General features: G+C 35.5%; 1 protein-coding gene across 7 annotated transcripts in view; it reads right to left on the bottom strand.

Moving 5' to 3' along the window:
- The window catches only part of TTC21B (tetratricopeptide repeat domain 21B), an 89,948-nt gene that overhangs the window by 63,537 nt on the left and 1,225 nt on the right, over positions 1-25,186 (bottom strand). For all 7 annotated transcript variants that reach the window (XR_004300116.1, XR_004300118.1, XR_004300117.1 and 4 more), the window contains exons 2-12: positions 22,622-22,751; positions 22,420-22,530; positions 19,155-19,321; positions 16,506-16,628; positions 13,597-13,754; positions 8,366-8,450; positions 7,040-7,138; positions 4,926-5,118; positions 4,372-4,469; positions 3,848-4,048; positions 61-190 (exon numbers count right to left, since the gene is read on the bottom strand). Coding sequence is in view for 3 of the 7 variants with exons in the window: in XM_032409070.1 (XP_032264961.1) it covers positions 61-190; positions 3,848-4,048; positions 4,372-4,469; positions 4,926-5,118; positions 7,040-7,138; positions 8,366-8,450; positions 13,597-13,754; positions 16,506-16,628; positions 19,155-19,321; positions 22,420-22,530; positions 22,622-22,751 (1,495 nt within the window). In the remaining 4 variants the exon portion in view is untranslated. The remainder of the gene's footprint in view (positions 1-60; positions 191-3,847; positions 4,049-4,371; positions 4,470-4,925; positions 5,119-7,039; positions 7,139-8,365; positions 8,451-13,596; positions 13,755-16,505; positions 16,629-19,154; positions 19,322-22,419; positions 22,531-22,621; positions 22,752-25,186) is intronic.

Genomic DNA, 25,186 nt, shown 5'->3' with positions numbered 1-25,186 from the left:
TTTTGTTTTTGTCAACATCAGAATAAAAAAGTTATTTTAAGTTTTTAAGGTATATTCTACCTGATAAATATTTCACTTTTGCTATTAGGAAGACAGCTTGCAGAAGACCTGGTACGGTTCTTACTATAGTCTCCAGGATTGAGGTACAACGTCTGAGAAGTGGAGAGAGAGGTTGCCCAGGACTTGCAGGCTATAAACAAAACAAATTAGCATATCATTTTATAAGTCTTAGTATTTAGTTAAAAGTGAACACACACACTAAATTTTAGTATAACTAGCAAAACTATGTATTTTTCCAAAATTTCTGTTATTCTACTTTTGCATCTCTTTACCATAATGTGACTAATACTAATTTATCTGCCTGGGATCTATGAACAAACCATGTAAATAACGGCTTTTATTCAGCAAAATAGTTATGAATTACACAATTACTGATTTGATAACACGAAAGGAGTGTATTTGTTCAAAAACTGTAAAGGAAACATATTCAAAGGAAAGATAACTAAGAGGCAGAATTTCTTGCTGGAATTGAGAGTCAAGGCAATGTGAATTCTAATTCTAGACCTGCCTTGTGATTTATTCAGTTCAGTAACTTGCATTGCCCCCTAGAGTACTGTAAGATTAGTTTCTGAAAATTCTTTTTTTTCCTAGTAGATATCAGAAGGTAGAAAACACTCATGTGCACTACACCAAATGTCTCATACCTTCACATTTTCTGCTTCTCTGCCTGGCATGCTGAAGGTCCTCAAAGGTTTTTGTTGTTGTTTTTTTCTCTTTTTATTAATACGCAGTAAATATAACTAAAAGAGTACTAGAAATTTATTGTTTTAATGGCTGTCTTAATCAATGATTACCCACTCACAAGCTAAAATGTGATGTTAGAATTTAAATGTCAAATGTTCATTCTCCCTGCTTTGCCCTACTGATGCTGCTTCCAATCTTCCCCATTGTCCCCCTATGCCCCACAAGTATATAGTCTTAGCTAGAGTATGGTCTCTTACTGACAATTACTTCTACCACGAGACGTTGTTATTGACAAGAAAGTGCCACATCTCTTTGCTACCTTGCGGCACAAAAAAATGCGCAAAAATTTCAAAAGGAATTTCAAAATATGACCATTGGTGCCTAGAACACCTCAACTTCTTTAAATTTCTACAGCACTTATAATCTGTGTAATAAAATTTAGCATTCTATATTATCTTATACAATCCCATAGTAGTTTCATATTTTGTTTTGCTTCTTTTATAGGGCTAGGGTGCCTTGAAGATTGGAATTTTACACGTTTTCAAACAGTAATGAATACAGAGTAAACTCTTTAAAAGTATTTTTTTCACTTGAAAACAGTGAAAGTGTAGGTGATATAGTGAGGTTAAGGTTCTTTGCCATCTGCTAAGAATTATTTATTGAAAAAAATTATTATTTATTAGAGAACCACCATCATTTTTACTGTAAATGCTTTCAGAGTAAAGCATATATGGACAATCTCTAAGATAACATCTGTTTGATTAAAAAAAATACTATATAAAAGGGGCAAGGAACAGAGCTGGAGAGACAGACAAGTCTGTCTTTCTGATATTTCCCTATGAAAACAGCATTGTAAGTGCTAATTAGGTGCTATCACGCTGACAAAGGTTATATTGCAGGAACACAGAAAGTCGTGCACTAGGGACACAATTACCACTTTACCACATTATTTCTTTCTCCACCTACAATTAATTCTTAGCATAGCTGCCAGAGAAATCCTTTTAACCTGTTGAGTCAGATCATGCTGGAAACCTTTTGCTGGCTCCTCACTGTGCTCAGAGTTGATGCTGGGGAAGTGACAACAACTTCTAAGGCCCCACGTGGTCTCGTATCCTCTCCTGTGACCTCCTCCTCACTCCTTCCCGGTCACATGAGTCTCCTGTGTCCCTCGAGGCCACAGCACAAGTGTTCCTGTGCCTGAGACAATCTATACCATATTTCCACAGGAACACTTCAAGTTTTTGTTCAACTTTTACCATCTCAAAGAGGCCTAACCAGATCATCTTATCCAAAATTACCACCTCCGACCCTAGTCTGTTATTTTCTATTACATAATTGACTTGACTATATTATCTGTCTCCTCCGGCTAGTTATATATGCTTCAAGAGGGCAAAGGCTGTGGTTTATTCTTACACGACCACCTCGCCAGCTCCAAGCAGAGCCCTGGGTACTCTACAAGCATTTGTTGAGTGAATTCTGAATACTGCACAAGTACTGAAAAATGTATTCTGACTCTAAGCAACTGAGAACAGATCACGACAGGGGAGACTGGGATCAATCCTAGGTGTTATTCCGGAAGGGTTAATTTATTTTTCTTTCTTTTCAAGTTTTTTTTTAAATTCTAGTTCGTTAACATACACTGCAATATGGTTTTAGGTGTAGAATTTAGTGATTCATCACTTACATATAACACCCAGCGCTCATCATAACAAGTGCCCTCCTTAATCCCCATCACCCATCTAGCCCATCCCCCACCCACCTCCCCTCCAGCAACCCTCAGTTTGTTCTCTATAGTTAAGAAGGGTTAATTTAAAACACACTATGAAAGTCTGTAAAAGGACTTGGTGATCAAAACAGCAGCATGGCTTCCCTAAAGAAAGGCCATTATCTTCATTTCTTCAACACAAGGAAGCTGTAAATCAGGGAGAATGCTAAGTATTATGCTTTTAGCAATGAGGTATTTGATAGTCCCTCTTAGGATATTCCTGTGCTGAATCGTGAGCTGAGTATACTAATGTTAAGTCGTCTGCTTACTGTCTGTAATAAAAAGAGTGCTGACTAATGGATCCACATAAATTTGGAAAGAATTCTCTGAGAATACAATAAAAGGTTCCATATTCAGTTCTATTCAGAGGTAGATAAGGCAAATAATGGAGGACAGTAAAGATCCATATAAAGCAGATGACAATCAGGATCTAAAAGAATATGGTAATCTGAAATTATGAATCTGAGGAGATAAAATTTCCTAGGGATAGAGTCTACACGTGGGTCCTCAGTTGCAGTGAATAATAGATCCAAGGACTTTAGTTAACTATTAATTCAATAGGGGTCAATAATATAATATAATTCACAAAAGAAAGCTAGAGGAACACCCAGAATTAGGGAGGAAGAGGACCTGTCAAGGCCAAACCCATATACGGAACAGTGAGCTTACTGAGAGCTTACTAACAAAATAAAGACTGTCCTCAGGCTCACGGCCAGGGTTCTAACTATGTCATATAAAAAATAAATGGCTAAAAACCTGGAATTGTTTAGGGGGACCATGAAAACTAATTTCTAAAATCCAAAGGTCTATGTTATGAATGAGGAATAATCCTTGCTTTGGCGAAGTAACTGGACTTGCTCTGTGCCACTCGAGAGAGCAGGAGGTGGACCAGGAAATGGGTGAATTTTTTTTTTAACACAAAGCTGAGTCTGACAACATCGGAAATACAGTCTAACAGTCATAGTCATACAATAAGAACTGGATTTTTGAATGCACCCCAGGGTTGGACGGGCACGTAATGTGGATGCTGTGGAGTAGATTCAAATATCACATGCACATCTGAATTAAATGACTTCTAGTATTTCTTCTAAACTGAAGATATTAAGATTTTATGAACCGTAAGTGAATATTTGTAAACCAATATTTATTATTTGATAGCAGTCATTGGTGTAAGTACTCTGATTTAAAACTATTTCAACTAATAGAGATATAAATACGACCATTAAGATGCTGATATAATCTAACATGTGAAAGACAATTTATTAGCACATTTTATAAAACATCATATAAGTGATGTTGAAAATATTTTCGTTGAAAATAAGTCCCAGGATTACTTACCTGCATTGGACAGAAATTCAGATATTCGGTAATAATTTCTAGCAAGAAATCAGGATTTAAGTTCTCAAAATACTGTATGCCAAGTGGCAGATCTTCTAACTGTGAAAAATGAGCGTCCAGAACATCGTTTAACAAATTAATAACTTCCTCTTGTTGTTTATTTTTCTTCATAGCAAGAATTGCATGTAAATAGGTTAATTCCTAGAAATTAAGTAGTTGTCATTAATTACCCCATTCAGTTGTAAAGCCATTTATTTCTACTTAGATTTCAAACATTTATGAAGTGCTATTTATGTGCATTATCTGTTCGAATTTAAGTATTAGCCTGGACAAACTTTTAGAATCTTATACAAGAATATTTAAAGTCTAATTCTGTGTGGACGTAAGTTAGTAAATGCAATTATATATTAAAATTAGTGTATATGTTAAAATTAGTGAAAGCCATTACTATTACTAAAATTTAAAATCTCGTATTTTATAAACAGTACCTAGGATCTACCATCTGATAAAATAAAACACTGTACCGCAGATTTTCCAATAGACTGCTGAATTTCCCTAAGGAATTCTAGCTGCTGATCTGCATCCTGTAACTGCCCTTCAATTAATCGACATCGGATAAATCCTAAAACCAAACAGGACAAAAACAGTCAAAGTCCACCTCAATTCAGGCATGTACACTTCAAGCTAACACAAACATTAATGAAACAGATTTTCCCTCCATAGTATATTAAAGTATTAATCATTATAATAAAGTATAATAGACTAAAGTAATACAACTTCCGATTTAAGAAAAAAAGAATAAAAGAAAATAAAATGGGCAGCTTTGTACCCAAATAAAATCAGTTACTAAGAAATTCAAAATTTATAGGAACTATCTCATAAAAATCTATTCTCTCAAGATATTTAAGAAATAAAAACTTCATTTTTAAAGACTTATGTTTTTTTTCTATTGTGGATAATGGAGGACAGTTTAATTTTAGAAAACCACAACATACATTTTTTTCTCCTTTAACAGCATGTATTAAAAGGAATTATGACTTGCATCTCTCTGAGGAACATTTAGAAAGAGCTGTCATACCAGTCAGTGCAGGGATGCTAGTTTCATCAAGTGTCATGGCAGTCTTATACCACTTCAATGCCTCCTTAACTTTTCCTTGTAAAATCATTTGGTATCCAAGTTCTGCAGCAAATTCTGATTGCTGAGGGGCTAAACTAAAAGCTCTTTCTAGTAATGTCTGAATTTTTTGAAGAATGAGTTGACTTCGCCCACACTAAAAAGAAAAAAGAAATTTTAGACTAGAAAGTCAAACACTTCTACTCAGGTGGGAGGATTATTTTTTCCTAAAGATACAAATTATTTGTACTTCATAGAAATAGAATGAAAAAATAAATAAAAGTATTTAATAATCAAATAAAACTTCTCTATTTACTATCTAGACAGTACAGCAAAAGTTTATATCCTAGCAGAACTTAAAATCCTAAGGAGCTATTTTAAACAATAGCTTCTTGAAAAGTATACTCTAATGAAGTTGCTGTACATTTTTTTGAACTTTTTCTACTTTTCATACTTTCTAAAACTGTCTCATGATTGTTTTACAAATTAGACAAGAAAATTGTTAAAGGTTTATATATATATACATATATACATACATATATATATATATATATATATATATATATTAATCTAATCAAACTTAAGACAAGGATTTGCTTTCCCCCTAAGGAGAAGGTATGCCACCAGGGAGAATATTTTAAAAGATCACGCACTAGAATCTTTATGAAAAAAGCTTTAAAAAAATTTTAAGAAATGGCAACTCTGCTGAAGTATGTAATGTTCTAACATAATAACTTTTAAGAGTAAAATACTAAACTGCTTGAATTTTTGTAAGCTTGTTTAAAAACTAATCAAAATAAATTATCTGGCAATAAAGTAAATAAAAAAGGTAAATATCTTCCTTAATTCAAACTCTTGTAATAGCACAGGATTTTTTTCCCTCTACATTTCACACAATCTGACAATCTGTTTTTTAACAAAAGAATTCAGTTTCAATGTCATTTAATAATTAAGATCCTTGATTTTTTCTTTCAATTTTATGTCTAGTATTTCACTTGTGTATACCGTTTCCCTTATTTTTTTCTAGTTTAATTAAGAACTTTTCAATCCTCTCATTCCTTGTATTGAGATTCTGCAGTATTTTTCTGTTCCATTCCTGATGATCTTCTTATTGGATGTTGTAATAGAAACATTTCTTTACTACTATTATTAAAAAAAAAAAAAATCCCAGCCATTTTCCCCACCAAAATTGTCTCCCACCCATGTTAAAACTGTTTTTCAAATACAGTTGACCCTTGAATAACGCAGGGGTGAGGGTGCTGTCACCCATGCCCTACCCCCCTCTCCCGCACCACACAGTTGAAAATCTGCATATAGGGGCACCTGGGTAGCTCAGTCGTTAAGCGTCTGCCTTCGGCTCAGGTCATGATCCCAGGGTCCTGGGATCGAGCCCCGCATCGGGCTCCCTGCTCAGCGGGAAGCCTGCTTCTCCCTCTCCCACTCCCCCTGCTTGTGTTCCCTCTCTCGCTGTCTCTGTCAAATAAATAAATAAAATTAAAAAAAAAAAAAAGAAAATCTGCATATAATTTTTGACTTCCCAAACACTTAACTATTAATAGCCTACATTGACCACACCTTCCTGATAACCGAAACAGTCTATTAACACATATTTTGTATGTTATATATTCTTACAATAAAATTATAGAAAAGAAAATCATAAGGAAAATACATTTACAATACTGTATTGATTGAACACATCTGCATTAAGTGGACTCACACAGTTCAAACTTGTGTTGTTCAAGGGTCAACTGTAGTTTCAAAAAACAAAATAAAGAATAACCCTAGTTATAAATCCTATGCTCTGATTAATAAATGACTTCCCACTTCCTTTGGAATTTCCCACTTCCCTATCCTTAAAGGCTCCACAAGGGCTACTTCCATGAAGGCTCCATTATGCCTTCTTATGGTTGGAAATCATATCTCCTCTGAACTGACTTTCCTACGAATGTATCACAAATTTACATACGTATGGTATTTTCATTCTAGGCCGTATGCTCTTTGATGCCTCAACCTTTGTGACTTGTTTTATATTCCCAGCCACAGATAACAGAGCTCTGTTACATAGCAGGCTCTCTTACAGTTCTGCTGAAGGCTACTGTGATCTTATAAAAAAGTTGAGCATTCTGTGGTTCCATGGCATCCAGTGCATTCTCTAAGTTTTCCAGCTTGGTGGCAGCCTAAAACAAAAGTATCAGTATAATTTCAAAATAAGAAACAAAGAATACATGACATATACACTAATAAGTATTAATACTAAAAAAAATCTTTGCTTTTACAAATTCCCTCTTGTCCAGTGAAATCTTCTATGTTGAGAAATGTATTAAAAGTTCTTTTAAAAAGCTCAAGAATTATGAATAAAGACCTGAGTTTTAAGATGTGTTTTTTAGGGGTCCCTGGCTGACTCAGTCAGAGAGCATGCGACTCTTGATCTCGGGGTCATGAGTTCAAGTCCCACATTGGGTATGGAAATTACTTACATAAATAAAACTTAAAATAAAATAAAATAAATAAAATGTGTTTTTAAAATATTTGTTATTAAATGGAAACCTCTGGGTAGATAAAGATACCCATAATATTCCATTAACTATATACGCAAAGCTCCCTCTCCAATAATTAGTTCATGACACACATGAGATATGAAAAATAACATATAATTATAAACATTAATATTATATGAGATCAGATTTTGGATTACCTATACAGTCTGGTTTATATTTAAAATATTTTCTAGAATAGAAAAATCATTAAGACACTGTAAGTAATTTCAATGCCTGGAAAATTTACTGAAAAGTTGCCCCTAGTAAAATTCCTCTGGTATTTACTGAAGAACTTATTAGTTGCCATCACATTTAACAATTTAACCAGAACGAAACACGATTCAAATCTACTCTTTGTTATAATACTATTTTATAATACTATTTGCTTCAGACTGGATTTTGGCATTCCATAACCCAGTACATAATCAATGTGCTCATTACTAGAGAAACATGAATCTTATTATAAGGTCCGGTCCAATGAGATGTCATCCTAAGCCCATTGAAATTATGCAAACTCAGTTAAACTGTAAAAAAACTAAGAATTATATTTTGCATATATATTCTTCCATACCTAGCATCACCAGTTACATTAATCATGTATATTACTGTATAGGAGTTTTATTTAGAAAACCACATATACTGTAATAAATGATTTAAGGAATTTTCAAGGTATTTTAACTATTCAATATTTTTGCTTTATTAGTTGATTTAAGAAGCTCATCACTATATTAAAGTGTATTTCTAGGAATCAAGTAAAAACTACCATGGCATACATTCTGAAAGAGCTCTTCAAGGCTCTAATGTACAGGCATATGTGTGTGTAACTACATATTTTTTAATACAGGAAACTTAAATAATACAACTTACCTTCTCTATGTCCCCCTCCCTACACAAATAGTAAAGAGCCAGGATCCTTAGTGCTTCCACATTTTGATTATCCTGAAGCATTAACCTGCAGAAAAACATTTCACTTAATGTTGAAATAAACTTAATGCGTTTTTTTTTTTTTTAAAGATTTATTTGACAGAGAGAGACACAGCGAGAGAGGAAACACGAGCAGGGGAGTGGGAGAGAGAGAAGCAGGCTTCCCGCTGAGCAGGGAGCCCAATGCGGGGCTCGATCCCAGGACCCTGGGACCATGACCTGAGCCGAAGGCAGACGCTTAACGACTGAGCCACCCAGGTGTCCCTTAATGTAGTTTCTTTTATTTGAGGGTTTGAAAAGGCAGTTTGCTGGTCTGACTATTCCACTGTCTAAATAAGAATTTTAATTAGTAAGATAGCATATCCTTTATGAAAATTATCAACCTCATTATTTAAGCTAAAAAAAAAAATTTCTGAATCTTCAATATGTTTTAAAAAGATATGAATAGATTGTATCAGTCTCTTTAAATCCTTTGGCAATCCAGGGTGCCTGGGTGGCTCAGTCAGTTAAGCGTCTGCCTTCGGCTTGGGTCGTGATCCCAGGGTCCTGGGATCGAGCCCCGCGTCAGGCTCCCTGCTCCGCGGGAAGCCTGCTTCTCCCTCTCCCACTCCCCCTACTTGTGTTCCTTCTCTCACTGTGTCATTCTCTGTCAAATAAATAAGTAAAATCTTTAAAAAAGGGCGCCTGGGTGGCTCAGTTGGTTAAGCGACTGCCTTCGGCTCAGGTCATGATCCTGGAGTCCCGGGATCGAGTCCCGCATCGGGCTCCCTGCTCGGCAGGGAGTCTGCTTCTCCCTCTGACCTTCCCCCCTCTCATGTGCTCTCTCTCTCTCACTCTCTCAAATAAATGAATAAATAAAACCTTTAAAAAAAAAATGATCTTTAAAAAAAAAAATCTTTAAAAAAAAAATCCGTTAGCAATCCTAAATAAAGTATTAGTTAACCATATCCAACAGTATATTAAAAGAATAATTTGGGGCACCTGGGTAGCTCAGTTGGTTAAGTGTCCGATTCTTGATTTCAGCTCAGGTCATGATCTCAGGGTTATGAGATCGAGCCCTACATCAGGCTCTGCGTGGTGCGTGGAGCCTGCTTAAGATTCTCTCTCTCTCCCTCCCCCCATCACCCTCTCCCTCTCAGGAAAAAAAAAAGAATAATTCACCCTGACCAGGAAGATGTATTACAAGAATTTCAGGAATGAAAAGATGGGTTAAACATTTAAAAATCTGTTAATGTAATTCACAACATTAAAACAGATTCCTATGTGATAAAATCAGAAAAAAATTAGTAACAACTCCCCTTTCCCAAAAAAGACATAAACTTAGTAAAAAATATGCAAAAGCTATATAAATTCCTAAACTTTACTCAAGGACATTTGAAAAACTGAACAAATGGGGTAACTAACACACTAGGTTTCTTCTTATCATGAATGGTGTGGTACATTGAATTATTAGCTTCAATCTTCCCACCTTCCATTAATACATGCTTTCCGCCATGAAAGTGAGCAGTTCCTCCCATAAATGCTGACATGTACTTTACTGCTTCTTGGCTATGGACCTGGACATTTTCCTTATATTGGTCAATGGAACGTGACTAAGAATGGCAGTGTGCCACCCCAAAGTTTCAGAGGCACTGAATATTTCTGCCTGTCCTCTTGCATCTCTGCTATCACCATGAGAAGAGTTTCCTCTGGGTAGCTGCTGCTCTCTGGCTTGAGCCCAGAGAAGAACACCCTTAGAGCTGACCAGAGACCAAACTGCAATGAGGTGCTACACCCAGCCAGCTGGATCTAAAATTTGAAGCAGAACCCCGGGCAAGCCTGGTCGAGGTCAGATGATCCTTACCAAAGTGAGAAATGAGTGCTTATAGTCATATGCCCTGAGATCTGTAGTTGTTTGCTATGCCCCAATAGCTGCCCCATGATAATACTCATTTTTGGTTAAAAAATATTTTTCCCCAAACAATCTATAGATTTAATGCAATTCAAACCAAAATCTTACAAGGTTTTTTTTTTTTTTTTTTAACTTGGTAAGTTAATTCTGACAGTCAATTGTAAAAGAAGAGCCAAGAAAACTATCAAAAAAGAAACATGATAGAGAACTTGCCCTAAAAAAATATAAAAATCCATTAGAAATATAGGAAAGGCTAGACCCAGTTTAAAAAAAAAAAAAAAAAAAAGGACCAGTCAGCATGGGGGGGGCTCAGCGAATAGCTTTTGGTATTAAAAAGATGCTCAATCTCAACATAATTGAAGAAATGAAGATAAAAATAAGGTTTGATTCTACCAGATTCTACCACTTTTATTCTATCAGATTGTTAAAAACAAAAACAAAAACACCACACCAATAATAGCCAGAATTAATAAAGAAGGGGGAGGGGGCATCCAGTAGACTACTGGTGGGAGTATAAATTAGTATAAATTCTTAGGAGAACAATTTGGTAGCGTCTTCCAGAATTTCAAACATGCATACCTGAGGTAGAGACTGCAATCTGTCCCCTCAAATCCATTCTCTCTTTATTTGCTTGGGCACACAGCTAGCCTGCATTTTCCTGCCACCTTTGCAATTAGATGTGGCCCATGGGAGACAAAGCACTGTATGCCACTTCTGGGCCTGGGCTTTTAAGAAAAGTGGAATGACTCCACCCTCTTTCCCTTTGTACCAGCTGGATAGCAATGTCATGAGGTTTAGGACAAGGCAGAGTTGCAAGACGGAAAGGGACTAGGTCCCTTAATGATGGTGTGGAGGAAGGCTGCTTGATCAAGACTTACACCCACTCAAAATGGTTACATATCACAAGAAAAATTCTATTATGTGTTTAGATCTTTTTTTTTTTTTTAATAGGAGCTTAGCCTATCCTAACAAATATGATTCCCTTTAACTCAGTAATCCCTCATTTGGGAAACATCCTCCAGAAACACACCTATTTGTGTATAAAGGGGTGTGTGTGTATAGGCCTAAATGTCTACCAATGAGAAAAGATAAACTATTTGTATGTTTATTTTATAGATGTTTTCATTGTTAGAAAAGAATTATGTATATCTGTGTGAATGGATATAAAAGAACATCCACAAAATACTAAGTTAAAGAAAAATCAAGTTTAGGGGCACCTGGGTGGCGCAGCTGGTTAAGTGTCTAACTCTTGGTTTCAGCTCAGCTAGTGATCTCAGGGTTGTGAGATCAAGCCCTGCATTGGGCTCCACGCTCAGTACTGAGTCTGCTTGAGTTTCTCTCTCCCTCTCCCTCTGCCCCTCCCCACCACAACAGGTACTCTCTTTCTCTCTAAAATAAATCTTTAAAAAAAAAGAAAAATCAAGTTTATAAACTATATAACAAGTCTATTTTTTACACACATCCCCCAAAATATATTTTTTATATATTGATTATCCCCTCACCCCCTCACTCACACAGTGCCTAGAAATCTAGAAAAATATAAATATCAAAGAGTTACTAATGTCCAAATTGTGGCCTCCAAATATCATTTCCCACTAAAAGGAATTAGACTGCATTCCACAATGGCTAATACCTGTTTGGGGCAGTAAATATACAAAATGACCCTAGTATATCTTGCTATATACCAAATAGCAAGGAAACTATCAAAGACTACTAGGATCATATGAAAAGAACTTAAAAACTAACTTGAAGAGGCTACTAAGAGCCAAAGATGAGACAATTTGAGCAATTATAATAACCAAAATGGTTAGAAACATGTAAGTTTAATCTATGTCATATAAACAAATCCAAACTACTAATCAGTCACTACTGCAGGATGCCAGGGAATTTTTAAACTTTTTTTGGGTTTTGAAACCCAGATATAAAAGACTCAAGCATTATCCAATTTTTCTTATATGAACTATAGCACCAGATAACCACCAGTAGATTAGAAGGTTTTTTTTTTTTTAAATAGTATTCCAGCTAAGAAATGAAGAAAGAATGATATAACCATATTAATCCTACAGCACCCACATACTGAGCATAAATTTCTGAGCCACCTGGGTGGCTCAGTCAGTTAAGTGTCCAACTCTTGATTTTGGCTCAGGTCATGGTCTTGGGGCTGGGAGATCGAGCCCCGCACTGGGTGTGGAGGCTGCTTAGGATTCTCTCTCTCCCTCTGCCCCTCCCCCCAACTACCTCTCTTAAAAAAAGAAAATTCTGCTAATAGCACAAAAAGACAAGCACAGATTATGTCCCTTTGATGAAAGAACACATCACCACTTACTAAATAATTGCAAAAAAAAAAAAAAACTGAACATGAATCTAACCAAGCCTCTATATCCAGTACCAATTTATAGGAAATTCATAGGATAGCAACAAGTTATGCGGTACATGGCATGTAGTCAATAAAATTCATACGGAAAACCTACAGGATAAAAGACTGGTTTCTTTAACTTACACACCAAAAAAAAAAAAAAAGGGGGGTGGGAGAAGTGGGAGGCAGGTGGAGGGAGAAAAAAGGAAAATGAGAAGGGGCGGAGGGAGAAAAGAAACCCTCCAATGACTTCACACTTCAGAAGAAAAATCCAAATCCTTAAGATGACCAAGACCTTTCATATCCTGGCTCCCTAAGACCTTTCACATCCTGGCTCCCCAGCTCCACCGTTCTGCTCTGACTTCACTGTCCAGTCATTTTATCCCCTCCTACTCCTTAAAAATATGACACAAACTTTTGCCTCAAGGTTTTCGCACTTGTTTTTCCTTCTTTCTGCAAAGTCTTCTTCCAGATATCTGCATGGCTTGCTCCCTTAGTTCAAACGCCATCTGCTCACTGAGGCCTTCTCTGGTCATCCCATCAAATGGAACCCTTCCCCCCACTCCCTATTTCCTTCTCAGCTTTATCTTGTTCTCCATAGCAAACTCTCTAAAATACTACATAACCTCTTATTTGTTCTGCTTTTTATGTGGTTCCTCTCATTTGAATATAAGCTTCACAAGGGCAGGGTCATTTTCCATAAAAGAGTGTCTTAGAACAGCTATTCAGATATTTACATAAATCAATAAATTGAGTTTTTAAAAATCATGCAATGTTAAGTTCTTCAATTCTATATTGTTTGAAAAAATCAAACTTAAAATATGAAAAAATCAAACTTAAAATATGATAAAAATATATAGTTGTTTTTTTTTTCCTGGAAATTATAACCAGATCCAAAGGTACTTGTATTATATTTTTTTACTTAACCTCTGTGCTGTTTCAACAGTCTGGTCCCAATCCTGTAAGGCAAGTTGTAGTTTCATTTTCTTTACAAAAGCAGGAAGGAAACTTGGAAAGTTCACTATTATCTGGTTCACAGTCTCCAGAGCACCGGAGTAATTCTGGCGCATCTCAAGGCATTGCGCCTAATGGGAGAAAAAATGTGATATCAAAACTGTGATCATATATACCAAGGTTCTCACAACAGTTATCCTGGAAGAGGTACAATGCTAGTGTTTAACACATTCTATATTTTTGTTTTCTGACTTTTCTGTAGGGAACAGTTATTTTTATAATGAGAAATACAAAATAAGTTTTTAACAAAACAAAAATTTTAAAACATTACAGAACAATAAAAATATTTTATGTAATTGACTTTGTTATAAAACCCTAATTTAAATAACTAGAACAGAAAAATTATCTTTTAGAATAAAATATTTCTAGGCTATTTGCAAATAGCATCTAAAATGAAGAGATTTTGTATGTTTTTTTAAAAAAATTACTTTCAGGCTAAAGAAGATAAGACTTTAAAAAATAAGCAAAATAAAGTTCAAGCAACTCCTTCTAGCTCAACATTTTCAATTCTAGAAAGTATTTTAAGGAAATAACTGAATAAGACCACAAAAAAATATAGATTATAGTTATGGCAGATTTCTAATAGATATAATGGAAAAAATAAAAATAATCCAAAATGTCCATACAGGATTAAATTATAGCCTATCTATTTAATCAAATTTTAGGTGGTTATATGGATTTGTAGATCTATATTTACTGACATGAAGAGATGTCATTTATAATGCAATAGTTTAACTAGTTATCTTTAATGGTGATATTTATTCTTAATTCAGATATTACTGAATTGTGAATATTTTTTACAATGTCTATGTATTACTTTCATAGTCAGAAAAAATAAAGCTATAGAGTTACTGCTTTAAGAAAAGATATGAGGCATACTTATCACATATCAGATTTTTAAAAATTTTCTTCGAGATCTCCTTTAGGAATAAATTTAGTCCTGGAATATCTCAGTTCAAAATGAGCATCCAGTCTCAAAAGATGCAATATAATCCTAAAATTGGTTTGAGATTATATTTTCATGTATATTCCCATATAATTATATTCCCATATAATTAAAGTCTGAGAACCATCCAAAGATGCCATTATGTCAAAATAAATTACTATTAAAATTTCTAAATAGCTGAGAAAGATTAATGCAGAGCATTTTTTCAAATTACATATATCTTTAGAATCTGCCTAAATAGCTGGTAATGTAAAAAAAGAAAATCATGTTAAAAGACCACATCTATTACTTCCTTAGACTGTCATCTCCCATATGATGCCACATACATATTAAATGAAACTAAATTTGCTGTGTATTTGGTTCACATCATTCCAAGTTGGAATTAGGCTAATGCAAACATCCTCTATTGAATTAATTGAAAAATAAATACATAATTGGGATGGGTTGTAGCAGAAAAAGAATTTAAACCAATCTTAAGTATTGGAGGAAAAACGTAAGTCCCTCCTAAAATATATTAACACCTGAAATTGCCCCACCTTAAGAGATTATCAACTAGCTTTTCTTTAAGAAATAGGGAGGAGGAGAAATGATCAAAAAAAACTTTTTAAAAACTTGATAAATACTCAATTCCTCTAGCAGTGCCTTTAGGTAAAACTTGACTCCAATCACCCGGAATGCTAGTGTACCATAGGTGCGGATCTGAACAAGCTCACTAGCCACAGAAATTGACAAGAGCGATGAGGGGATATTAACAACAGCCAAGACACTAATAATCCTCTCCTCTTCCTTTTTATCCCCCCAATTACTGCTTATCTAACAAGGTGTTTTCCTAACATATACATTTAATTTCTTGTTGCCAAATCAAAAATCTGAAAAATTTTAAGGCGTTTTAAAGGCATCAATGGAACTGAAGGCCCGAATTATACATTTCTACCTACCAATGATTTCTAATGACTCTGTCAATTAATTGCTCATCCCTCACAATATAAGTCAGGTCATACTGTTTCTCTTTTCATCGGCTGCCTATCTGGTTCAAATTAAAAGCCAAAGGCTTTATACAATCAGCCCTGCCTCTCCTCATTCCCCCCATGCCCACCTGCCCCCACACCCACCTTCTTTTCCTCTAGCCTCCACTTCTAACCTCTGCTTTGCTCATTCCACTTTCATGTCCTGGTCTCCCAGCAATACCCTGAACATGCCTTAAGGTATTTCAACTTGTTATCCCCTCTATTTGTAATGCTTTCCTGCAGGAGCCCACAGAGCTTCAACTCTCACCTCCTATATATGTCTTTGCTCAAATGTCACTTTCTCTGACCACATCATTTAAACCTACAAATTCATAACCCAGCTCTACATCTCCCCCTTTACCTGATTTATTTATTTTTCCATTGCACTTATCACCTTCTAATACACTACATAATTTACTTATTTATTTATTTTTTTATTATGTTATGTTAATCACCATACATTACATCATTAGTTTTTGAGGTTTACTTATTTATTTTATTGTCTGTCTCCAACAACAGAGTATAAGCTCCAAAAAGCAAGAAGTTTTATTTTGCTTCAGGGTATCCCTAGTATCTGGAGTGATGCCTTGCACATATTAGACTATAAATGTTTAGTGAGTAAATAATATAGGAACCACCACCACCAACAATTAAAACCAATCAAGATTTAGGAATTTGGTAAGGAATACATCTCTCTAGTTTGTTGTTCACTGTCCTGTACAAATAAAATCCAAGTCCCTCCCATAACTGAGAGCTGATAAAAGTAACATGACAATTATTATCTTTTTTGAGCTACTCATTTTGTTGGGTTTCAAATATATTATGAATAAATTTTAAAACATGATTTATTTACCCTCACTCCAACTCACCTTACCCAGCAGAGCAAAAATATCATTTCCGTCTTGTAATCCCTCCTCAAAATATCTCAGTGCTTTTTTAGTATAAGGTTCTTTTCCTCTTGTGATATCAAGCCATGCTCTCAAAACCTGTCCCTGTAGAACGAAAAATTCTAATCATACTTTCATTTTATTGGAAATGAAAGAAATAAATGTTGATGAAAGAGGTAAACCTAACATCCTTTTTTGTGATTAGTAACAAAAAATCTGTCAAAAATGTTATGAATAATAAAAGAGTGTTCAGTAAAACTGTTTTCAAACCCTTTCCAGCCTAAGTCTTAGGAACTGTTATGTATTTCAGCCCTTAAGGTTACAACATATTCAGTATTAATATTAAGAAACTTATCAAACATTCCATTAATCCTAAATAACCAATATTCTTACCTGGGACTTTGGTTGTAAATTACTTTAGTAATTTGTGCCACTGAAGTGAGCACTAGTAAATTATTAATAGTAATTGTTAAACATGTAATTCAATACACAAACAAGAATCCATTACCTCTTTTTTTGGGCAAACAGACCAAGTGAACTAAGATGGAAAAACAAAAGTGTCTTGCTTGATACATATTAAAAATTAAGATAATCTGGCAACTATCTTAATCCTTGTGACTCGTCCAGTGAGTTTCAAATGAAAGGACAAATGGCCTCAGAAATCAAAGACTGAAGAAGTCATGGATGTTTACTTTCAGAAATGCTAGTGAGTCACCAGGTTATAAGGTTTATAGGATTAGAAAGAAGATGGATACATTTACTGTACTTTTCAGTGTCCAAAAAAATTGTGAAATCTGTTCTTCTATCAAAAAATTTCTAGGTTAACTCATAAGCTTATAAATCTTTAAGATTATATTTACCTCCCTGCATTTCACTTGAAAAGAAAGATATGAATACTAAAACAATGCTATTTCTCTCTTTTTTAAAGATTTTATTTACTTGAGAGGGCAAGCATGCGCATGTGTGCAGGAGCAGGGGTGGGGGCAAAGAGAGAGGGAGAGGGACAGCAGGCCCCTCACTGAGCAGGGAGCTGGATGCAGGGCTAGATCCCAGGACCCCAGGATCATGAACTGAGCCGAAGGCAGAGATTTAACCCACTGAGCCACCCAGGTGCCCCTAAAACAATGCTATTTCTACTCACTAGATCAATGTCTGTATTTGAATCATTTCAACTATTGTCTCTGTGTGGATGATGCCCAGCCTTTTTTCTAGTCCAATACCTCGTCTAAACTTTTCTTTTTCCAAAAGCTCATCTACTATCTCCATCACACTGTTCTACCAGAGATGGAAACACAGCATGTCTGGAACCAAATATACTACCCCCTCCAAGATTACCTTCTCATCCCAACATTCTCTGTTCATGTTAACCTGAACCATGGTCTCTGAACTGTCCAGGCTTAAGACCTCAGAGAGACATCCTTGATATCTGACACCTCAAAATCTTGCCCCTGCCACTTATTATCAGTTGACAGCTCTTGTGGGTATTTAATAATTCTCAAACTCATACCCATGGTACAATATTTTAGTCTAGGCTCACAAAACCTTCTGTCAGAAAGCATGTACTACCATTTTTGGGGCTGCACTCTAGTTTCTCCCCACACCAGTTCATCCTATAAACCATCATTAAATCAGTCTTGTGAATTTGCACTCTAATAATACCACTGCCACGATTAAAAACCTCAATAACGGGGAGGCCTGGGTGGCTCAGTTGGTTAAGCGTCTGCCTTCGGCTCAGGTCATAATCCCAGGGTCCTGGGATTGAGTCCCGCATCGGGCTGCCTGCTCAGTGAGGAGCCTGCTTCTCCCTCTGCCTGCCATTCCCCCTGCATGTGCTCACTCTCTCTCTCTCTCTCTGACAAACAAATAAAAATCTTTAAAAAAAAAAAAAAAAACCTCAATGACCTCTCCATTGCCTATCAAATTAGATATAAATATGTGTACACATCTCCTTGTTTTTCTTATTTCCCACCTTGGGAGTACTGCTTCCCTTTTCCATCATCTTTGCATTTGGAAACTGTATCCATCTTTCAGGTTTCAGCTCAAATGCTACTTCCTTCAAGAAATTCTTCCTCATTCTCCTAACACTTATAGATGCAATCTCTCCTTAAATTCTTAGAATAATGCCTAGCACAAAGTAAGTGAGCAATAACTGTTAATTACTATTTTATATTTTAATCACATGTCTCTCATACCACTTATAAATGTTCTCATAATATTAGCTGGGTATGTGCTCTATGACACTACTAGACTGATCCATCCATGTAAGTAAAGTTTATGTATTCCTGATCTTTGTATCATTAACAGTGCAAATATCAGCGCCTTGTATCTAGAGTTCAATAAGGAAAGTGAGAGGAAAGGACAGATAAGGAAGGAAGGGAGGAAAGGGACCAGGGAGGAATCTTTTAAAGAGTTAATAAACAGCATAAAAACAAACAACCTTAGACAACCACAATTTTACAAAATAAAGCTTTTACAATCTTTTACAATAGTTTTGTAATATTTACAATATTTACAAAATATTAAAATAAAGCTATTTATAAAATGAGAATAGAGTAGAATAATAAGGAATACTACTGAAAATATAAGCTTCTTTTACTAGTGTATCTATTTCAAAATAAGAAACCCAGTTACCTCTTTATTGCCATTTGACATTTTGATCATTCTGTCAATATACTCTCTAGCCTTGTCATGACGGCCAATGTGCCATAGAAATAAGCCTGCATGGTACAAAGCTTTCGGCCCAGCTCCTTTACGTTGCTCCTTCACTCTGGCATCTGATTCCAGAATAGCTTCTCTATCTAGGAGGGGAAAAAAGGCATTAAATGAAAATTAAATTCTAGATCAAGTGTTCATAATGGGTCAATTAACAGAGCACAGAATATAGTTCTTCTCTCTATAGCACCACTGTCTAATAGAAATAAAATACAAGCCACATTTGTAATTTAAAATTTCCTAGTAGCCACATCAAAGTAGCAAAAAGATACAAGTAAAATTGATTTCAATAATATATTTTATTTAACCTAATATATCCAAGTTATCATTCCAACACAAAATTGACATGAAAATTGAGATACTTTATTAAATTTTTAAAATCTCGTATGTATCTTATACAAAGTATATCTAAATTATGATGCTAAATTTTCTTCAAAAATACTTGATTTGGGGCGCCTGGGTGGCTTAGTCTGTTAAACATCTGCCTTCAGCTCAGGTTATGATCCCAGGGTCCTAGGATCGAGCCCTGTGTCAGGCTCTCTGCTCAGCAGGGAGTCTGCTTCTCCCTCTGCCCCTCCCCCTCTCATGCTCTCTCTCTCTCTCTCTCTCTCTAATAAAAAGTTTAATAAAAAAATACTTGATTTGTACTTAGATTCCATAAAATTTATAGCTAAAAATAGCAGATTCATATATTCACTATTCCAAACATAACTTTTCTAATAACTGAATCAAGTATCAGTTTTTAAACTTACATTTAATTAGAATTAAATGTGTATTTTAAATTTAGTCTCTCAAACTAGATACATTTCAAGTACTCAGCAGCCACCTGTGGTTAATGACCACTGTAATGTACACTATAGTTCTACAGTTTATGTCATTCTCAAGATCTAAAGGCTAAATATGCAAATTTTTTAAAATAATAAGACTTGAAAAAATTAGCAATGATTCTAAAATTATTAGGGGCAAATCCAAAACTAGTACTCAAATTACCCAACTCCCTAATCCAATTCTAAAATATGTAAACATTCCTGGCTATTGTCATAGGCCAGTGAAAGGTAATATAATTACTATTATTTACATGTTTTAATACCGACTGCTTGGCAGCTCCCTTACAAAGACGGTCTACCTCTAATAACTCTAACCATTAAATCTATTAGGTATGTACTTAGGACACAAATGTCAATTGGATCCAAATCCTGAATTGAATCAGAATATGGATCAGCTATGCAATAAGTTATAAGAAATGTCAAAGTTGAAGGCTGTGATTCTAACCAACTACCTTTCTGGAAATACCAGAAAACGGTATTATCTCTTCCTTTTATCTCTAATGATACCAATGTAAACTTACATTATGAGTTCACGAAACAAAATTGTTTTTGGAAGGCTACAGATTGCCTGGCAAGAAGACCCTCCAACACTCCCACCTGAATACCTTCGTAAGTTCTCATTAAATAGTCATGATACAGAAAGAGAACTCATCAGGGCAGGGGCAGGATTTGTACTTTCCTGCTAGATGTCCATCCAGTCCCCGTGGGGCGTCTGTCAGCGGTGACACCACCCGCACAAAGCTGGCTCTTACCAGATATCAGCTCAAGCTCTTAAAGCATGACAGCCCTTTTATAATCAGGGCTTATGTCAGCATTTAGGAAGAATGAACGTGAACAATCAAGGGCCTTCCTAGGCAATACTGATGGACATCTGGGTCTCTCCTGAGCTTAAGCCCACTCAGAATCATCTACGGCAGAAAGCAGAGTCAGTACTCAGGTGTTTCTACACAGTATTTCTGCCTCCATCTTTTTACTGTCCTGGAAATCACATTTCCCAACAGAACCAACACCCCTTGAGAATAACCAATTAAATGAAAACGTGATTCTAAGAGGAAAATATTTTGTACTAATTTGCTTTTTAGATTTACTGGCTATATCTCTCTATGCAAATTCTCTGCTCTACCTAATACACTCCTGCTGGATCAGAGACCCATACAAGAGCCTAATCCGGAACCACTTCGACCTATTTCCCATTGATTTAGCCTGACAAATACGCTTTATATTCAAATCCTACTTGTCCTTCAAAGACCAGATTAAGGCCCCATTTTCCACAAAACCTCCACAGTCTTCTACGGATTAACAGTACATATCATTTTCAGTTAATCATGGACTCATTTGTTTTCTCATAATTTTATTTAATAGTAACATTAGCATTTAACCTTTGTGGGTTTTACATTTTCTTTTCTTCACTAGACTATAAACTTGATGTCACAGACCACTTTTTACAATTCTTTTGTATTCTCTAACTATATTTGACATAGTCCCTTGCAGAAAGTAAGCATCTAGTCATTAGATTTGTTTACTTGTTACACATATTAATGTTTTAAATAACTTTTTTGTTCATTTGTGCAAGTGTATGTGAGGTGAAGGAGGTATGTGATACTTTGCTGAGGAAAAAAATTTTCTAATATTAAAAAAAAATTCTGTGACATCTGATTGTTGTCTAATTATTTGAAACATGATCTATATTTACAATGCTATTAGCTCTTAGTGAATGTATATAAAAGAATACAATAGTATTTCCTCTTTATTACCTACAATTATGATATTCTGCTTCCACCATTAAGATCCACCATATATTGACAGTTCACACAATTTTAATTGCTGGTTTATGCATAAAGTTCTCTCTATAATTTACTTATACTTTCCAACCGACTACTGGATAAAAATTTACTGAATATCTTCCAAGAGCTAGCAAGCCCCCTGTGGGGATGTGAACAGGCCTTGAAGAAGCTTAAGATACAGTGGAAGAGATAAATTGCATGTAGCTATAGATTGGCACATAACAAGCTATAAAGCTGGCTGCTGCAGAGCAATTTCCGCATACACCTCTTCTGCGCTGTCCTTTGCTTAATAACTGCCAATATACATTCAACTTGATATTAATTCCAATGATCCCTATATATAAATGAAACTTCTGTCGTAAGATATATGGAATATGAGAGGGATATAAGACACATATTTCTTGTGCTTGACAAATCTGTAACCTTGTCAGGGAAGATAAGACAAATTGATAAAATAGTATTCACAGAAAATTATAATATAGTATTATTAGACTAAGTGCAATGGTAATTGAGAAAAATCAAAATGAATTGAGTAGAAAAAATTGTCTTAAGCCTTATACTTAAATACTATACCTGGATTAGGACTCATTTTATGGGCATATATCAGTGCAATTAGAGAACAAAGTGATACATCTTGTTTATTTTTAATAGCCTCAAATTCACGAAGAGCTTCTTGAGTTTTACCTGAAAATCAAAATTATAATGTGAAGAACTGTTCATACTACAAAACAAGAACTTAAAAACGTATGGAACATGTTTAATAATTAGCACGTACCTTCCATTAATGTACCATAGGCATGATAAAACCTGAACACTGGGTCATTGCCATACCTCTTAACTCCTTCACTGGCAGTAAGTAACACATGATGGAAATATTTCTCTTGACAATAGTAATTAATCAAAGTCTAAAAGGAAATAAGGACTAAATGTTAAAAGAGATTTTGCTGTTCTGAAATACCGTAAGAAACAGATATTTACCTAAAATCTTGATTAATCTAAAATTCAGATGTGATTTTTTTTTCTTCCAAGTTCCTGAAAATATTGTTAAAGACTAGCACTTAACACTAAGGAATGCAAAACACAATGAACACAAAATTTTTGAAAAAACTCAATGTTTCCTAATAATTTCAGTCTTCTTTTTCTAAATTGTTTGTTAACAATACTGAAGTTAGGCTACTTTCACCTCTCTCCTCTCCTTTGCCCATATTTTCTTAAAGGTTTTAGAAAATGCGAAAACAGACAAAAAACAGGAATAATAAGAGGCTTCCATTGCCAGACCATAGGATTCTTTTTAAAAAAATTTTGCTTCTATTTTGTTGTTATAGCATTACAAAGTAATAACAAACTGAATTCAGCAATTCATTGTCAAATGTTGTCTTGTTCTCTGAGCTCTACAAAAATAACTGTCAGTAAGAACAAATGATCTAAACTGTTTCTTAATGGAAATTACTATCTTTAAGCCCTTTCTGAAATTGTTTTATTTAGATTTACATGGCAGAAAACTAATATCGGGAGATACTAAGTTCTGATTAATTGGGTCTATGCTTTACACCTTTTTCTCAGGATCATGTGTAAGGCTTGGTTGCTAACCTAATCAAAGAGGGAAGTCAGATTCACTATCGCTGAGATACACCTGATTCACCTCCATTAACCAATCTGGGCCATCCCATACTCACCTACTGACTCTGAAGCTGGTACAGCAGGGGCGAGAAATAAGGATGAAGCAGCAACTGACAGGACTGAAATATGAGTGTCTAAACTGCTCTTTTTTTTTTTTTTTTTTTTTACAGTCTGTTGTTTCTGAAGGGCTACAGTCCACATGCTTCTCTAGAGCAGGTAGGCAAACATTCTCTATAACTTCTACTCCGCTTCCCTCCTTGCGGTTACTGCTCTCTAGTTCCTGTGCCCCCCACAGCACACTTCAGTAAAGTGCAGTTTTGCTCCAGTGCCCTTCCCTAAGATCGCAGATGACCTCTTAGTTTGCCACAACTGAGGACTTCCGTTCAGCATTTAAGCACCTACAACTCTCCTGAAAGGTATCATAAAAAGGACATGGATTTAAAGGTGAAAAGAACTGTTTTTAAATTTCTGGTCCATCTTACAGCACCTTAGTTTGCTCATTTGTAAAAAGGCTATTAATTATTTACAGATCATTGTGAGGATTAATTATGACATTATACTGTAAAGCTACTAAAAAAAACAAGTTCCTCTGAACCCCATAGGTTGATGAAATAAAAAACGTAGTATCCAATCAAGACCTCTCATCTAAGCTCCAGATTCATCTTTCCATTTGCCCCTGCTACCCAAGCCCGAAATCAAGTCATGGCATCCTCCCTTCCAGTTTGCCCAGTCCCCCGATTCTAACCAGTCAGTAAGGCTCTTCTGTTTCTCTAGCCTAGGGCCTACTCTCCATACCTTACCACTCCTTGGTTTGTTCAGTCCAACAAACATTTACTGCCTATTAGTGCCAGGCACTGGGCTAGATGCTGTGAATGTGAAGATGAGTAAAATATGGTTCCTAACCCAGAAAAGCTTAAATTCTCCAACTGAGACTAGAATCTAAAGACTAACAAATACAATGCAGTAAATGCAAGCAAGAAAAGAGCTTAGAAAGTGCTTTAGGGATGTCAAAGAATGAGGTTGGAGTACGGGAGGATGGAAGAATAAAATTAAGGGAAAGATTCTCCAGGAGGACTTCAGAACTGCCTCTTGACTCGTGAACTCCTCACTCTCCCTCCACACATACACATTCTCCCTATTTCCCTTTCGAGATCCTTGAGGAAGACAGAAGACTTAGCCAGGCACGGGAACCGCAACAACAGACATAAGAAATCAGCAACGATACACAAGGATGGGGTGGGGATGGAGAGGACTGAAAGCCATTTTATTTTGTAGAGCAGGGATTGGCAAACTATGGCCTGCTACATCTCTTTGTACGGGCAGCAAACTAAGAATGGTTTGTACATTTTCAAATGGTTGAGGGGGGAAAAGGAAAAAAAAAGCAAAAGAAGAAAAAAACACTCATAATGTGAAAATTTTAAGAAATTCAAACTTTAGTGTCCACAAATAAAGTTTTATTGGAACAGGGCTGTGCTCATTTGTTTAAGTATGTCTATGGCTGCTTTCAAGCTACAATGACAGATTAGATGACGGAGACACTCTGGCCTGAAAAACCCAAGATAATGTACTATTTGACCCTTTATAGGAAAAGTTTGCCATTCCCTGTTTTAGAGTCTTAAGAACACAGATTATAGAATGAGGAGGTTGGAGAGAAAGGTAGGGTCTAGCAGGGCCTCATATTAAGTCCTTGGATTTGCTCCTCTAGTCTAAGTGATGAGGA

Source organism: Phoca vitulina, unplaced genomic scaffold (assembly GCF_004348235.1).
Source record: "Phoca vitulina isolate PV1807 unplaced genomic scaffold, GSC_HSeal_1.0 scaffold1, whole genome shotgun sequence".
Classification (NCBI taxonomy): domain Eukaryota; kingdom Metazoa; phylum Chordata; class Mammalia; order Carnivora; family Phocidae; genus Phoca; species Phoca vitulina.
The sequence above is the reverse complement of the archived record's forward strand: the minus strand, read 5'-3'. Positions and strand labels throughout refer to the sequence as shown.